At 37.2% G+C, this 17815-nt stretch overlaps 1 protein-coding gene across 1 annotated transcript in view; it reads left to right on the top strand.

Moving 5' to 3' along the window:
* DNAH11 (dynein axonemal heavy chain 11) overlaps positions 1–17815 on the top strand; it is a 366891-nt gene that overhangs the window by 143948 nt on the left and 205128 nt on the right. Inside the window, exons 31-35 of the mRNA XM_055272477.2 lie at positions 2623–2754; positions 4847–5007; positions 8238–8394; positions 8521–8666; positions 11897–12013. Coding sequence (XP_055128452.1) covers positions 2623–2754; positions 4847–5007; positions 8238–8394; positions 8521–8666; positions 11897–12013 — 713 coding nt within the window. The remainder of the gene's footprint in view (positions 1–2622; positions 2755–4846; positions 5008–8237; positions 8395–8520; positions 8667–11896; positions 12014–17815) is intronic.

Below are 17815 nucleotides of genomic sequence, written 5' to 3'. Positions count from 1 at the left end.
CATTATGGAAAACATTATGAACATTCCCCAAAATATTAAAAATAGAACTACCAAATGATCCAACAATCTCACTTCTGGGTATATAGGTAAAGGAAATAAAACCACTATCTTGACAAGATATGTGCACTCCCGTGTTCTTTGCAGCTTTATTCACAATAGCCAAGATGTGGAAAAAACCCAAGTATTCATTGATAGATGGATAAAGAAAATGTGTAGACACTCGCGCCCATGCACACACACACACAGAGGAATATGATTTAGCCTTTACAAAGAAGGAATCCTACCATTTGTGACAACCTGGATGAATCTGAAGGGCATTATTCTATGTGAAATAAGCTAAACACAGAAAGACAAATACTGCATAATCTCACTTATAAGTGGATTAAAAAAAAAAAGTCTAACACAATAGTAATGGTAGAATGGTGGCTACCAGAGGATAGGGATGGGGGAACACAGAAGATATTGGTCAAAGGGTACAAACTTTCAGTTATAGCATGAATAAGTTCTAGAGACCTAATTTAACATATGGCAACTATGGTTAATAATAATGTAGTGTATACTTGAAATTTGCTAAGAAAGTAAATATCAAGTATTCTCACTTAAAAGATATGTGAGCCGATGGATATGTCAATTAGCTTGGTTGGGGTAATAGTTTCACAATGTATACCTACATCAAAATATCATGTTGTATACCTTAAACATATACAATTTTTGCTTTTCAGTCATACCTCAATAAAGCCCAGGGGGGTGGGGAAATAGGGCAAATGCTTATAAAGCTGTCGTGTATCCTGAATATCTAGGGGACATATATTAATATTTTTATTTCTTTAAGCCAGCTTTCCTTTGTGTTTGACTTTAAGTCTGTCCTGAATGCTTCTTGCACAGCTACAGTTTCTCAGATCTGAAGGGATGGGTAGGTCTTGTGGAGGCTGGAGAGGGTCTATGTGATGAATCTGAAGTCAGACTGTTGGGATTTGAATTTCCCCTCCCTGGATTGGCAAATGTGGTTAATAGGGCTTTGACTCAATTTTCTCGTCTGCAAAGTTCGGATAACAGATTATCTTAAGATTAAGTGCAATGAGATCAGCAACGTGCTTAGTCAGTGCCTGGAACCTTCTGTGTTCTTATTTCATGGAAATTGCACATGTTACGCTTATCTCTTCCTGCCTTTCTTCTCCTTTCTTATTCCAGCTGTATGACTTTCTCTAGCCTCTAGCCGCATGGCAATCTCAGGGAAGTTTGCAGGGTTTCACATTTTCCGGGACGTGATAATAGTACAGTAGTGAACCTGTATTTTGACAGTAGGCTACAAAGGTTTGAGTCTCTGGTGATCTGTCATATTCACTTACCGCCAGCTTTCTCAGGTGCTAGCAGTTTGTCATTGACTGTCCTTTTGCAGAGCTGAAGAGAAAAGGGGATGGTATTGTTTCACAGTATGATACCTGGAATAAGGCAGAAATATTTGTTTGTAAATAAGGCTTGAGTAAGGCAAAAATCTTTTTGTGTAAATAACCATACTAACAAAATGACCACCTAAGACAGCATCTTTCAAACCTCTCTGACCACAATTCCCCATAAGAAATACTTTCTATTAGATCCAAGTTCACATGTTTATGTAGGTAGTCAAAACGGAAATAAAACAGCATGAAACAATACATTCTCTTACTACCTGTAATGCCGTATTTTCTATTTCATTCACTTCAATGAATTGTCATTAATGGCATTCCATTTTATTCCTTTCCATTCTATGAAAAAAGACCAGCAGTTTGAAAAATATTTATCTACGAGTTCGACGGACCTAAACAAGAATAAGAATAAAGGAGGATGTTCTTCAGCTCTTCATTTTAAATATTTTTTCAGTAATCATCACTATCTTGTATTTTTAAAAACCAAAGCAAACACAAATTTTTAGGTGAATGCTTTTCTAAAGAAAAATATAATTGGTCATTTAACTCTTACTGTGCTTTTTTGAAAGTTAGTCTAATTTGGCCTTTGAAGATTTATATTCATTTGCTTTCCAACAGTGTTATGGACGAGGCTATCATTAGGGTAAAGGGTCAGTTCAGTGCAGCCAGGAAACCCTGTGTCTGCCCTGGCTTTGTCATTACTCACAGGTTCCCTTGTCCTTCATCTGTGTCAGGGGGTAATAATATTGTCATTTCTACGCCAAGGTTCTTTGAGGACCAGCTGGGGTAACACATTTGAAATTGTTTTGTGGCCAGGCATAGTGGCTCATGCCTGTAATCCCAGCATTTTGGGAGGCCGAGGTACGCAGATCACTTGAGGTCAGGAGTTTGAGACCAGCCTGACCAAAACGGTGAAATCCTGTCCCTACCAAAAATATAAAAATTAGCTGGGTGTGGTGGTGGGCACCTGTAATCCCAACTACTAGCGAGGCTGAGGCAGGAGAATTGCTTGAACCCAGGATACAGAGGTTGCAGTGAGCCGAGATTGTGCCACTGCACTCCAGCCTGGGTGACAGAGTGAGACTTCATCTCAAAAAAAAAAAAAGAAAGAAATTGTTTTGCAAACTAAATCAGTCTTTACAAATATGAAGAATTTGGGGCTCTTAAATTTGTATTTGTAACCCTTCACTCCTTTTTAAAAAATGATTCCTTCTAGATTTCTCAGCTGAATACACTGATTACACTTTTGCTGGGAGAACTTCCACCTGGAGACAGACAGAAAATCATGACAATTTGTACCATAGATGTCCATGCCAGAGATGTGGTGGCAAAACTTATTTCTCAGAAGGCAAGTTGTTTGTAGAAATTTTATGTATTCATTATTGTTTCCTGAAAGTGGTGTTTATTGCCAGAGTAGTTCCAAGAAAGTCATTGTTTTTTGAAAGTTTGTATGTTTTAATTAGTCCTGAGAACTTGTGGTTATCTTGGGTGCATTTGATTTTGGTTAGCCAGTATATTATCCTGATGAGACTTATTCCAAGTGATATCCCAAAAGGTTTTGCCAAGTTAGGAACATCAGATCATCAAAAAAATTTTATCACAATGGAAGAACCGTGAGAAACCACTGTGTTCGTCTCTCTGTGTGTGACCGTCTTGGTCATTGGCCCGTGAGCCTCAACTCTGTGACTTATACAGCCAATAGCAGTAAGATTATGTGTATGTGATTTAAACCATGTCTGTGTGCCTTTGATACATTTCCCCTTGTAGAGAGAGGTATTGGTCTTAATTCTAGGTTGTCACTTGGGTAATCCTTTGTCTCTTCCTTGAACAACTAAATTATTGTCTTGTAAGAAGTTATTTTCTAATTCTTTTAGTATACTAATAACCTTTCTTTTATATATCTTTAAAAAGTCGGGCGGGTGTGGTGGCTCACGCCTGTAATCCCAGCACTTTGGGAGGCCAAGGCAGGCAGATCACGAGGTTAGGAGATCGAGACCATCCTGGCTAACATGGTGAAACCCCGTCTCTAATAAAAATACAAAAAATTAGCCGGGCGTGGTGGTGGGCACCTGTAGTCCCAGCTACTCGGGAGGGTGAGGCAGGAGAATGGTGTGAGCCCAGGAGGCGGAGGTTGCAGTGAGCCGAGATGGCGCCACTGCACTCCAGCCTGGGTGACAGAGCAAGTCTCCATCTCAAAAAAAAAAAGAAAAGTCTGTGTGTCTTTAAGTGTTGGCAGTGTTTAATGTGAAAGGAGAATTTTCTCATCCTTCTTTCCAAAATATATTCCTATTTACAAAAGTCAGGAGTATGCTTGTCTACTGGGTTACACTTGTTTGGTTGTACTAAAACAAGGCAATTCCTTTCACAATTTGAATGCCTGTATGTATTGTGAAATGTTTCTGTGGTTTTTCTGGGGTTTTTTCTCAATTTATTAAAAGCAAAGTGAATTTTAATTATTTTTATAAAGTGCAAGAAAATGCTTTTCATGTAAACCACAAACATATATTAATATTCCTTGATCCAGCTTCAGGACCACTAGTGAGCAATATTCTTTAATTGCTAGTCCAAAACTTTTCCTTGCAAAACATCACTTACTGTGTGTTCTCACTTTGGTAATGAACTGTTGATATCTAACTACTCCTTTAATATGGCCTTGTATCTTCTTATATTTTTTATTCTATTTTATAAGTCTGATGATTTGAAGTAGGATAAATTCTCATTTAAAATATGTCCTTTATTTTGTACTAAAAAATACTTTATCTAATACCCAACCATCTAATATACATGAATATCCAATGCTGAAACCTATGTAGTCATCAGACAAATTAGTATACAGTAATTTGGTAAGTTCAACTGATTCTCAAGAAATCCAACGTTCACATTTATCTTGACAGAGACAGGGATTTTTAACTGGAAGATGAATGGCTAGGATTGAGTAGATGGGAAAGAATAGCAATGAAAAATACTGTTATTTGATGTGATTAAAAACAGCAGAAAATCTCTGTACTAAAAGCAGACTGGTTTTAGAATGAACTTGGTTGAAAGTGTAGTTTATGCCTCTGCGATGCAGAAATTATGGATTATCTGTCATTTAAATATAGATAGTATATTTTTCCATCTGACTTCAGTGATATAAGTATAAAGTTACAAGATTTATCTAATCCCCTGGGGTGATTCATAAAAGGGGAAAAAGCATTGCTTGAAGAAATTCATATTGTTTTACATAAAAGCCAGTTTAAAATGAAGACTTACTACATGCATATTTCTTATTAAGTATTTAACCATGTATATGCAATTATAATTTGCAATAGCATGCAAGAGATTTCCTATTTATGAGAATTTTAGAAATAAAATGTGAACCAGTAGAGTTGATTAGATTAATAACGTGTTGCCCCCAAACTACCAGTGTCCTGCGTGTGATGATTATGCAATGCCTTTAGGTTGTCAGTCCCCAAGCTTTTACATGGCTGTCTCAACTTCGTCACCGATGGGAGGATACCCAGAAACACTGCTTTGTTGATATTTGTGATGCCCAGTTCCAGTACTTCTATGAATACTTAGGAAACAGTCCTCGACTAGTGATCACTCCTCTAACTGACAGGTAACAATTCTAAGTTTCCATCCAGATGGGAAAAACCAACCCAAAAAAGTCCCCTAGCATGAGCAGAGATGTGTGAGAATGAAAAGGAAGGAATGAGAGGAAACGATGAACAATGAACTATGTGAAAGCGGTATGTAAATTAAGAAATAATGTAATATAGGGAATGTTGACTTTAATTAGGAAAAGGTGAAGAGAACTGAATTAGAGAAACAGAATTACAGAAGCTATGCTGTGCACAAATGATGAAATCATGAGTGGATTAATATGGCTCAAGGAAGCATTTTTGATTCTGCCCAGTTATCTACAGCTAACATTCTGATATCAGGATCTATCACCACCTCCCTCCACCCCCACAGGATTCCTTTATTGAAAGTGTAAAAATAACTAGGAATTGCCTGTGTTCAAATTCATATTTGAGGAATTGCACACAGTGAAAGGAAGGGAAGGTGAAGAACATAGCACTCATTAAATGATTCAACAAATACTTTTGAAGTACTTTGCTCAGTACTATTCCACTGTTGAACAGACAGGGTTCCTGCTGTCACAGAGATTACTTTCTAGTAAGCGGGGATACAGAGAAACAATAAATAAATTATTTTAGGCTGTGATATATGCTATGACAAAAATAAAAAAAGATCGATGTGTTTAAAATTATCTTGAAGGGAGAGCCTACTATTGTGGAGAGCTTGAGCTGGGACCTAAACAATGAGGAATCAGTTATGCAGAGATCCTGGGGCAGAAAGTTACAGGCAACAGCAAGGACAAAGTTTCCAAGGTGGGAAGACACTTGGCCAGTTCCAGGGATAGAAAGCAAGCCAGTGTGGCTCAGGTATTTCAAGACGGCAGGAGGTTGCTATTATTAATAGTTCATTTCCGCTTGACTCCAAGTAAAGACATACCTAGTCAGAATATTGCGGAGATAAGAAAATGTCACATTGACAGGAATTTCTTTGTTAGTATTCCAATTTCTGCTGACCCATTTGATGGGAGACAGCACATTTAATCTTTGGCATTCATGAAGCAGAAATCACACCTCAAGGTCATAGCAGCATGCCCAATTATCCACTATCACCGAATGTAGACAGTTTCAAATGTAAGTCTATAAAGCTGGTTTGCTATGGTAGTCCTGAGAGGCTGGTAGGATTCTCCCACTACATTTGTGATTGTTCTTGCACATATTAATCTGCTCATAATCGCAACATTTGTGTATTGTATAGTTTCTATAATTATGTCTAATTCAGTTCTTCTAACTTGTCTCTGATTAAAAGTCAGCATTCACTGCCCTCTATAGTTAATTTATGCATTGCTTTCAGTGAGAGGGATTAAAATTGTAGCTTGAAGAAGTCACTTGAGAATAGTCAAAACTGCAAATGTGAAGAGTCTACTGTATGCATGCCATTGTCAATAGAGAAGGAGGAAAGGGAGGCCCAGGGTATAGGAGAAAAAGGGAAGAGGCATTTTAAAGTTTATCTTTATGTGAGGCCTGATAGTTTATTAAGTTCAAAATTAGAAGAATCACTACGTGGGTTTTTTGGGAACTGAAAGGAAGATGAATGTTCATTTTGATAGTGTGAATTGTGTTGGATAAAATATTTCCATTTCATTCTTTGAATTATTTACTAATTGTTTACATTAACAAAATGATGCCCTTCAAATTCTTCCATTATATTTCATTTGATGCTGACCATCCCTTTGTGAGGTAGGCAGGGGAGATAGTGTCTCCTTCTTCCATATGTGGATGGGTTCAGAGACTTAAGTCCACTATGTATTGGCTAGAAGGATGCCGGTTAAGCTGCTGTTAGATATTCCAAACAAAACACAATGGCTGAAATAACACAGAAGCGGTTGTCTCACAATCCAGAGGTGAGTGGGCTAGCAGTACAGGCTGGCAAGTAGCTGACATGCTAAACATGGTTTCCACATGTGTTTTAGCCAGTGAAAAGGGAATAAAGAGAGTCCAGGTCAGATATCTCCAAGGAAGTGTTGTAGAAATGGCACTCATCATTTCTGCACATATACCATTGGTTGGAGTTTGGCCACTTGGCAACTCCTGACTGTAAGGAAGGCAAGAAATGCAGTCTCTAAACACTGGCAGCCATATGCCTACCCAAAGCTTGGAACCACTGGAGAAAATTACAAGGCGAAAATCTCTACTACAGAAAGTACTCTGATTCCTAGTCTGGGAGCCTTTTCACTCATTCATTGTAAGATACACTTAAGCATGCAATGGATATAAAATGCAGAAATACTTTCTGTTTTCATAATTAATCGCTTCTATTTGCATAGTACTTTCAATTTTTTAAGGCATTTACCTTTGGCCTTCTGAATACACTCCTACAATTAACCTCATTTAATGGAGGAGAAAACTGAGGTGTGTTGATGTCAAAAGACTTATTTAAGATTAGCATCTGATGATTGGCAAAGGGGACATTAGTCTCTCGTCTCCTGACCTCCGTGTGTATATCATTCACTAGACCTGCTGTCTGTACTAAGAGAAAAACAATTTTTAAATCTGAGGAAACACCAAATTAAGAATACAGCCATTTGAGGTCCTTGCTATTTGTTTTGTCTTCTTTTATTAGGTATTCATGTTTCATGATTTTCTAAGAACCTCTTAGTCTTTGCTGCAAAAATAAGTATGATGGTAATCTAAGTGCATGTAGCAACACATTCCAAAGGAATTTCTAAAATATATTTAAATACAGTAAATTGCCCTTTTATATTTGCTTTGTATATTGAAATAGGTATATGTTATTTGTATACTATGTATTTATAGAAATTACGTATCTCTTAATGTATTAAGTAGCAGTGTAATTCAGCCAATGTTTAATTCATTCATCATCTAAGACTTCTCTTCTACTTTTCCTTTATAAACAATAGTTTGAGATGTTGTCTGCCATATTAATAATATCTTTACCTAGAAATATCAGAAATTTAATAGCGTTACAAATCAAGTGTTATTTGTATTCAAATACACAGCTCTTAGGAAGTGAGATCAATAAACAAAGAAATACATTTTTTTCTAGTATTTTTAGACAGCTAGCCTAAAAATAAATGTGATAGAAAATATTCTGATTCATTATTGCCTTGAATAAATCAGAAGTATATCAGTATTTTATGCTACTGTCACATTCTAGAGCTTCTTAAACTTTTTTTCTAATGTATTGCCTCTGATGTTTTATAAAAATCTCATATTAGACTGTGATATTTGTGTTTTCTATTGTTTAAAGGTGTTATATTACTTTAACTCAATCACTTCATCTAACCATGAGTGGGGCTCCTGCTGGCCCAGCTGGTACCGGGAAAACAGAGACCACCAAAGACCTAGGACGTGCCCTTGGCATGATGGTTTATGTATTCAACTGTTCAGAGCAAATGGACTACAAAGTAAGTTCGTAATAAAATAATGTGTGAAACTGTATTCTCTAACATTATTCCTGATTGGGAATTATTCAATATAATAGCGTAAAAACTCCTTCTGTTAAATTCTGAGTGCCTCACTTTATCATTTAGTCTGTAGGAAATATCTATAAGGGATTAGTGCAGACAGGAGCTTGGGGCTGCTTTGATGAGTTCAACCGAATCTCTGTGGAAGTTCTGTCAGTGGTGGCAGTACAAGTGAAAATGATTCATGATGCCATCAGAAACAGGAAAAAGAGGTGAGTGGCATGTGGGTTGTCTCTTGTTACAAATAGAAAAACATGGAATAATGCAGGTAACCTCCCCTTAACTGTCTATTGCTACCTCTCCCTGTCTCATGAAATAGATAAAGGAAGAGTCTGGTCGATTTGGGGGAATTATTTTGAATAGTCTCCCATTTTTATTAGTGGTTTCTAAGTGTTGAGTACAACACATGTATATTACATTACTTTAATCACATAAAAAACAAACAAGTTCTAGGACTGGCCAGACACAGTGACTCACGCTTGTAATCCCAGCACCTTGAGAGTTTGAGGCGAGAGGATTGTTTGAGCCCAGAAGTTCAACACCAGCCTGGGCAATATAGCGAGACCTGGTGTCTACAAAATAAATAAATTTTAAAAATTAGCCAGACATGGTGGCATGTGCCTGTAGTCCCAGTTATTTTTGAGGCTGAGGCAAGAGGATTACTTGAGTCCAGGAGGTCAAGGCTGCAGTGAGCTGTGTTCGTGCCACCATGCTCCAGCCTGGGAGACAGAGCAAGACCCTTTCTCCAAAAAAACCTGAAAGACTTCTAAGATGCTCATTCCATTGATCAATTCTCAGTCCTCATCTTTCTTGACCTCTGGCAGCATCTTATGCAGTTGGTTATTCTCCACTGCGTGATACACTTTCTTCACGTGGGTTGAGGACAACACCTCTCCTACATCTCTCTCCCGTCGCAGCTGCTTCATTGCTGGTTTCTTCTCATCTATAAAATGAGGGAAGGAAGAGTATCTGCCTTATAGACTACTGTGATGATTAAATGCAAAGTACCTGGAAAAATGCCTGCCACATAGTAAGCACCATATCCATGTTTGCTATTATATTTTATTGTTATTTCCTGGCCAATTCATGTTGGACATCACAGGCCCCAGTCTTTGGATTTACTTTCTCTATATTTTCTCCCCTTGTTGATTTCAACTAGTCCCAGGGCTTTAAAGAAACTCTCTCTATGCTGCTGACTACCAGATGCCCAGGCCTCCTCTCTCATCTCTGGACTGACCTAAACAACTGCCTGGGGCATCACAAGACTCTACTGGAGGTCTTCCAGGCTTCTCATATTTAATATCTCCAAAATCAAAATCTTAGCCTTTCCACCAACTCCTTCTTAGCTAGTTGTCTCATCCCAATAGGTTATACCTTCATGTTCTTCCAGTAACTTGGGCCAAGACCTTTCAAATTATATTTGAAATCTAAATGCTTCTCAACACAATGCCACACTCCAAAAAGCAAAACACAACTGGCACTTACGTTTGATGGCTTAATTTAAGAAATAAATTAGTATAGTATGCAGCACAATTCTGGTTCTCTTTGTAACATTTTTATCAACGGCAATCTTATTTATCTGGCCCACCTGTGCCCCCTGAGTTTTTCGAATATTTTTCTCAGCTAGCTATCTTGTCCATAGGAACATTTTCAATCTCCCAAGGATTATCTAGCCTCTTAGACTGTGTACCTGTTGTAGAAGTTTCCAGGTTATCAGTAGATACATCTGGATATTTCTACATTCTAGAAAATCTCTCACTCAGTCCTTCTGCCACGTGGGCCTTGGGCCCCAGTTTTATGTGTTCAAGTGTCTGTTTCCTGACCTGCCCCATCCTTAAGGCCATGATAGAGGAGCTCAGTTATTTCTTCTTAGATCTCCAGCTATATTTTATCTAGCTTTTAGTCAAAATCTTTTTATTTGCTGTAACCCAGATGTCATCTGAGGCCATCCTTTCTTATGGAGATTTATGTAACTGATCCGTGTACTGATTTCTGAAAATTGCCAAGAATACTCCTTGGTAGTCTCCTCTTGTCTGAATGTCTGTGGGTCTTCTCTCTTCATCTTATTTTAGCCCATATGCAGACAGCTCTGCTCCTTCTTGATTTCACGAGCTTATTAAATTCTCTTTACAAATGAAGATTTAAGAGATGGGACCATGCCTCAATTACAAAGCCTTCTAGTACCTTGCCAGCTCTACCCTCTGGAGGTCCACACCTTTGACTGTTGCTTTCCCTCCTGTGTACAATGGGAGAGGAGGCAGTTATTCTGTGGCAAGAGCCACCTCTCTGTGAGCAGCCCTGCCACCCTGTCTGCCTTCCCTAGCCTGACATTCTGGGAAATGAAGTTTTCTCCATTTTTATCTTGACTGTACAAAATCCACCTGCTCCTAATTACCTAGTATCTAAGGCACTCTTACTCCTAAACACTGTGGTTTCTTTCTGTCTTCTCTCTTTCATGATGCAGACCCAGCTCCTTAACTGCTTCAGCCCTCCCCTCTCAGCAATGCAAGAGATCAGCCTTATATTTTGTCTCGTTTACCCTCATTTGAAAGTTTCCTTCTACCTATCTCTCAATATGGCTCCCATAGCACATTACCATTCATTGCCCTGGCCAGCAACAACCCACTTGGGTCCTCACAAATCTTTCTGAAAATCTTTCACTATTTCTCCAATGCAAATCTTTCACTGTTTCTCCAATGCCTTTAAGCGACAGTAATAGCATTAGTCATAGCTAACATCTCTTGAGTATTTTCCATGTTCTGGGCATTGTACTTTTACCCATTTATATTTATAATCCCTTTTAAATCCTTGCATAATCCAATAAAGTTGGTAATATGATTATTATTTTTACTAGATGAGGGAATTGGAACATAGGATAATTAACTTGCCTAAAGGGATATGGCTGGTATCTGAATACTCACAGTCTGGCTCCAGAGCTATTGTACCTCTCAGTGATATTTAATAGATTTTTCTTGAGTCAATGGAAGGTATGGAGGGAAAGAGGAAGAGAGAGAAGTTGAAGAAATAGACAAAACTTAAGACTGAACAGGGTGTCCCTTTCTCCTCTTAGTATGGGCATTCTCTGTCTATGCAGCATCCCATTCAAGGAATTGCAGCCCATGTTGAAGGTAAAAATGCCATCACCTTCTTCCATTAAATGTTAAAATAGTCAAGTCTTTATTTTCATATTCTAGGATACTAAGGCTATGCTAAAATAAAAAAAATACTTCCCATTTTTATAATTCTTCTAGGAAAAGGGAGGGCATTTTTAATAAATATGCTTCAAAACATATTCAAAATATGTATGGTTATGAATTTTAAAGAAAATAACACAGAATAAACAGATTCCTAATAATTTGCATTTTGCAGTGGTTTGCATTTGTCAATGTGCATTCATATTCAATGAACACATTTAATTTCATCAACATTCTTTTTATGGTAGATTTGTATTTCTTGGGGAAGCTATCACACTGAAGCCATCAGTTGGAATATTTATTACTATGAACCCGGGTTATGCTGGTCGAACCGAATTACCGGAAAATCTCAAAGCTCTTTTCAGGCAAGTGTTATGCTTTGTGGCTTAGCATCTGGTACACTCATGCCACCTAATGTTGTTGGTTTGCACTGTTAAGTGATTTGCTTTTACTTGAAAATTCCTAAGGAAAATCCTGTATGATTTCCTTGGGCTCCTCTTATAGACAGAACTTTCACCACGATAAATTAACCATTTTGAATTATAAAACCAGGACTCAAAATCAGTATTTAAAAGTTACATGGTATATTTGCATATTTACTGTTAGCTATTTTGTAATGCATATTTTTATTATAAACATAATTTTCATAAATTAGGAACTATTTTGAAAATATAGAAAAGAATAAAGAAAAAGTTACAGCAGCATCCAGAAGTAATGATTGTTATGTTTTCTAGCCTCTGTTATAATTTATATTTTGTGGGATTAAGGTATTACAGTAGGCATGATTTTTCTTTAGTTCTCTTCATTTAATATTTTGACATATTTTATCATATTATTAAAAAACCTTTAGAAATATCATTTTATGTAGCTCTACAATAGTCCCTCTCATGCCTCGTTCATAAATTTCTTTTTTTTTTTTTTTTTTTTTTTGAGACGGAGCCTCGCTCTTTCACCCAGGCTGGAGTGCAGTGGCGCGATCTCGGCTCACTGCAGGCTCCGCCCCCCGGGGTTCACGCCATTCTCCTGCCTCAGCCTCCCGCGTAGCTGGGACTACAGGCGCCCGCCACCTCGCCCGGCTAATTTTTTGTATTTTTAGTAGAGACAGGGTTTCACCGTGTTAGCCAGGATGGTCTCGATCTCCTGACCTCGTGATCCGCCCGCCTCAGCCTCCCAAAGTGCTGGGATTACAGGCGTGAGCCACCGCGCCTGGCCATAAATTTCTTAACCATTCACTGTTGTCTGTTATGTAGGGTTTGTCTTTTCCTTTTTTTTATTATAATGAAGTAGCAGGCTGCAAACTTCTATTCCCATGAAAAATTACTCTTATTTCAGAATAGATTTCTAAATGTAGAATTACTTAAGTGAATGATTAGAATCCCTATTGGTGACCTGCTTTTCAAAAGTACTCTGCCAATGTATGCGCTTAGCAGGAGTCTGTCAGAGAACATGTGTTGCTACACCTAGTATCAGTTATGATTCACTTATAATTTAAGTCAACTTCATTCAGGTATCATTTTTTTGGTTCAGTTTTCCAGAAAACTCTGTATTATAATTTTACAGAATTGAAATATGGTTTATGTTTTATTAGAGAAAGAGAGATCAGGTTTAGAGATAAAACTGTAAGGTTTATCACCATACCAGGTGATAGTAAAAACATTCAGGTATAATTTAATACAATCAAGTGTACAGTTGGTGAAAGCATAACCACAATCAAAGTACAGAATATTTCCACACCCCCAGAAATTCTCTTCTGCCTCTTTGAAGTGAGCCTCCCATACCAATAATGTACTTTCTGTGATTATAGATTACATTTGTCATTCCTAGAGTTCATGTAAATGAAACCAGACAATATGTACTTTTTTGTGTCTGGCTTCTTTGAGCGTTGTGGTTTTGGGATGTATCCAAGTTGTTGAGCATATCAGTAGTTTGCCCCTCTTTCTCACTGATTAGTATTCTGTTATATAGACCTACTGCAATTTGTTGATCCATTCACTAGTTGATGGACACTTGGGCCGTTTCCAGTTTGGGGCTATTATGAATAAAGCGGCTATGAACATTCACGTGCAATCTTTACATGAACATACATTTTCATTTCTTTGGGACAGATATCTATGGCTGGAATTGCTAGTCTACATGGCAATTGTGTGTTTTACTTATAAGAATCTGCCAGTCCGGTTTCCAAAGTGATTTTACAAGTTTACATCCTCACCATCAATGTATGAGAATTCTAGTTGCTCACATTCTTGTCAAAAATTGATACTGTCAGCCGTTTTTATTTTTAGCCAATCTAATAGATAGGTAGTAGTGTGTCATCATAGGTTTAGTTTGCATCTCCATGATGGCTAATGATGTTGAGCTTCTTTTACATACTTATTGTTGATTGCTATACCATCTTTTGTGAAATGCTGTATTCTGCATACAGTTCCTTTGTTAGATACATACATTGCAAATATTTTTTCTCTCAATTTGTGGCTTGCCTTTTCATTTTCTTGTGTCCATCAAAGATAGAAGTTTTAAATGTGATGAAATATAATTTATCAATTTGTTTTTGTTTTTAATATCCTATTCAAGAAAATTTGCTTAGCCCAAGCTTGAAAAAATTTTTAACTATGTTTTCTTTTATAGGCTTTGTTGTTTTATAGTTTTTATATGGGTTTTCTCCTTTATTCTGTAAATGTGCTGAACTATATTGATTGATTTTCAAATGCTAAACAGTCCTTCAGTGTTGCACTCCAGGGAAAAGCTCCACTTGGTCAGGAGGTATTTTATTAATAGGTACTGCTGGATTCAATATGACATTCTTTTGTTAAGGAATTTTTAAAAATCTATGCCATGAGGGTTATTGTTCTACAGTGTCCTTGTAAAATTTTTGTCTGGCTTTGGCATCAGAGTAGTGCTGACATCATGAAATAAGTTGGCAAGTGTTTTCTTCTCTATCTTCTTAAGAGTTTGTGTAGAATTGCTATTATTTACTCCTGAAGTATTTGATTGAATTAATCAGTTAGGCCATTTGGACCTAGAGATTTTTATTGGAATCTTTTTAATAATGAATTTAATTTCTTTAATAGATAGAGGGTTTTTCTGATTTTTAATTTTTTTATTGATTTGATTTTGGTAATTTAAATCTTTTAAGGAACTTATTGGTGTTATCTAGTTGAATCCATTGCCACACACTGGTTCATTGTATTAGTCCATTCTCACATTGCTGTAAGTAAGTACCTGTGAATGGGTAATTTATGAAGAAAAGAGGTTTAATTGACTCAAAGTTCCAGAGGCTGTACAGGAAGCATGGCTAGGAGGCCTCAGGAAACTTGCACTGATGGCAGAAGGCTAAGGGGAAGCAAGCATGTCTTAGAAGGTGGAGCAGGAGAGAGAACATGCGCAAGGTGGGGAAGTGCCACGCACTTTCAACCCATCGTATCTCATGAGAACTCACTCACCATCATGAAAACCAGCATTCATGAAGAATGGGGAAAATCTGCTCCCATGATCCAATCACCTTCCACCAGGTCCCTCCCCCAATATTGAACTACAATTCAACATGAGATTTAGGTAGGGACACAGAGCCAAACCATATCGTTCATAATATTCCCTTATTATTATTTTTTAAGTTTTATTTTTATTATACTTTAAGTTCTGGGATACCTGTGCAGAATGTGCAGGTTTGTTACATAGGTATACATGTGCAATGGTCGTTTGCTGCACCCATCAACCCATCATCTAGATTTTAAGCCCTGCATGCATTAGGTATTTTTCCTAATGATCTCCCTCCTCTTGCCCCCCACCGCCTGACAGGCCCTGGTGTGTGATGTTCCCCTCACTGTGTCCATGTGTTCTCATTGCTCAACCCCCACTTATGAGTGAGAATATGTGGTGTTTGGTTTTCTGTTCTTGTGTTAGTTTGCTGAGAATGATGGTTTCCAGCTTCATCTATGTCCCTGTAAAGAACATGAACTCATTACTTTTTATGGCTGCATAGTATTCCATGGTGTATATATGCCACATTTTCTTTATCCAGTCTATCATTGATGAACATTTGGTTTGGTTCCAAGTCTTTGCTATTGTAAATAGTGCTGCAATAAACATACACGTGCATACATCTTTATAGCAGAATGATTTATAATCCCTTGGATATATGCCCAGTAATGGCATTGCTGGGTCAAATGGTATTTCTGGTTCTGGATCCTTGAGGAATTGCCACACTGTCTTCCACAATGGTTGAACTAATTTACACTCCCACCAACAGTGTAAAAGCACTATTTCTCCACATTCTTGCAAGCATCTGTTGTTTCCTGACTTTTTAATGATTGCCATTTTAACTGGCGTGAGATGGTGTCTCATTGTGGTTTTGATTTCCATTTCTCTAATGACCAGTGATGATGAACTTTTTTTCATAAGTTTGAACTCCCATTCACAATTGCTACAAAGAGAATAAAATACCTAGGAATACAACTTACAAGGGATGTGAAGGACCTCTTCAAGGAGAACTACAAACCACTGCTCAAAGAAGTAAGAGAAGACACAAACAAATAGAAAAACATTCCATGCTCGTGTATGGGAAAAATCAATATCATGAAAATGGCCATACTGTTCAAAGTAATTCATAGATTCAACGCTATTCCCATCAAGCTACCATTAACTTTCTTCACAGAATTGGAAAAAAACTACTTTAAATTTCACATGGACTGAATAAAGAGCCCATATAGCCAAGACAATTCTAAGCAAAAAGAATAAAGCTGGAGGCATCACACTACCTGACTTCAAACTATACTACAAGTCTACAGTATCCAAAACAGCGTGGTACTGGTACCACAACAGATGTATAGACCAATGGAACAGAGCAGAGGCCTCAGAAATAATGCCACACATCTACAACCATCTGATCTTTGACAAACCTGACGAAAACAAGCAATGGAGAAAGGATTCCGTATTTAATAAATGGTGCTGGTAAAACTGGCTAGCAATATGCAGAAAACAAACTGGACTCCTTCCTTACACCTTACACAAAAATTAACTCAAGATGGCTTAAAGACTTAAACATGAAACCTAAAACCATAAAAGCCCTAGAAAAAAACCTAGGCAATACCACTCAGGACATAGGCGTGGACAAAGACTTCATGACTAAAACACCAAAGCAATTGCCACAAAAGCCAAAATTGACAAATGGGATCTAATTAAACTAAAATGCATCTGCACAGCAAAAGAAACTCTCATCAGAGTGAACAGGCAACCTACAAAATGGGAGAAAATTTTTGCAATCTATCCATCTGACAAAGGTCTAATATCCAGAATCTACAAGGAACTTAAATTTAGAAGGAAAAAAAAAAACATCAAAAAGTGGGCAAAGGATATGAACAGACGCTTCTCAAAAGAAGACATTCATGTGGCCAATATTCCCTTATTATCTGTAGTGATGTCTTGAATTCCATGCCTGATACATGGGTAACTTGCATCTTCTCTCTCTTCCTATTTCCTCGATGATAAGCTAGAGGATTATCAGTTTTATTTTGGGGTTTTATTTAGGGTGTTCAATATGTGTGCTCAATACTATTCAGTATGCTTTTAAAATAATATTCCACTTCACATATAATCTAAGAACCTCTACAGGTTTTAGTATGATCTGTTTCCGTTCTTTCAAACTTAAAGTTTGCTTGTCCATCCATCTGGATATTTGAAACTATATTTTATTTGTATTTTCTTCTAATTTTTATAGTATTACTGTACTTATTAAATTTAATCTGATGAGAACTTATTTTGGTTGCTAATATGAAATGAGTGCTTAAACAATTATTTTCCCTAATAGTTAATCAATTATGCTAACATCCTGTATTGAATGTTTTTCTTTCCTCATAACAGCTTTCGCTAGCATAATAATTTTATAATGTCTAACTTTCTTGAAAAATTCTAGATAGAGAATAACCATTCTAGAAATCATTGTAATAAATACAGAATAGCTTTGTTTGAAAACTGTGTGCCTTTCCAGTATCCTATTTGTGACCCAACTTATCTCATACTTTCTTTCATTTGGGTCTTGAAATTTGAAATTGTCTTGTGAATTTTTTAGTAACTTTTGTTTAATGGGTGATGAAAGCATTACTCATGTGTGGAGGCCATATGCTTGTGCCTTTGGAGTATTCTGATTCCACCACTCACCAACCATGAGGCCT

The sequence above is a fragment of the Symphalangus syndactylus genome, chromosome 3, assembly GCF_028878055.3.
Source record: "Symphalangus syndactylus isolate Jambi chromosome 3, NHGRI_mSymSyn1-v2.1_pri, whole genome shotgun sequence".
NCBI classification, from domain to species: Eukaryota; Metazoa; Chordata; class Mammalia; order Primates; family Hylobatidae; genus Symphalangus; species Symphalangus syndactylus.
This window is presented reverse-complemented; position numbering and strand designations above follow the sequence as displayed.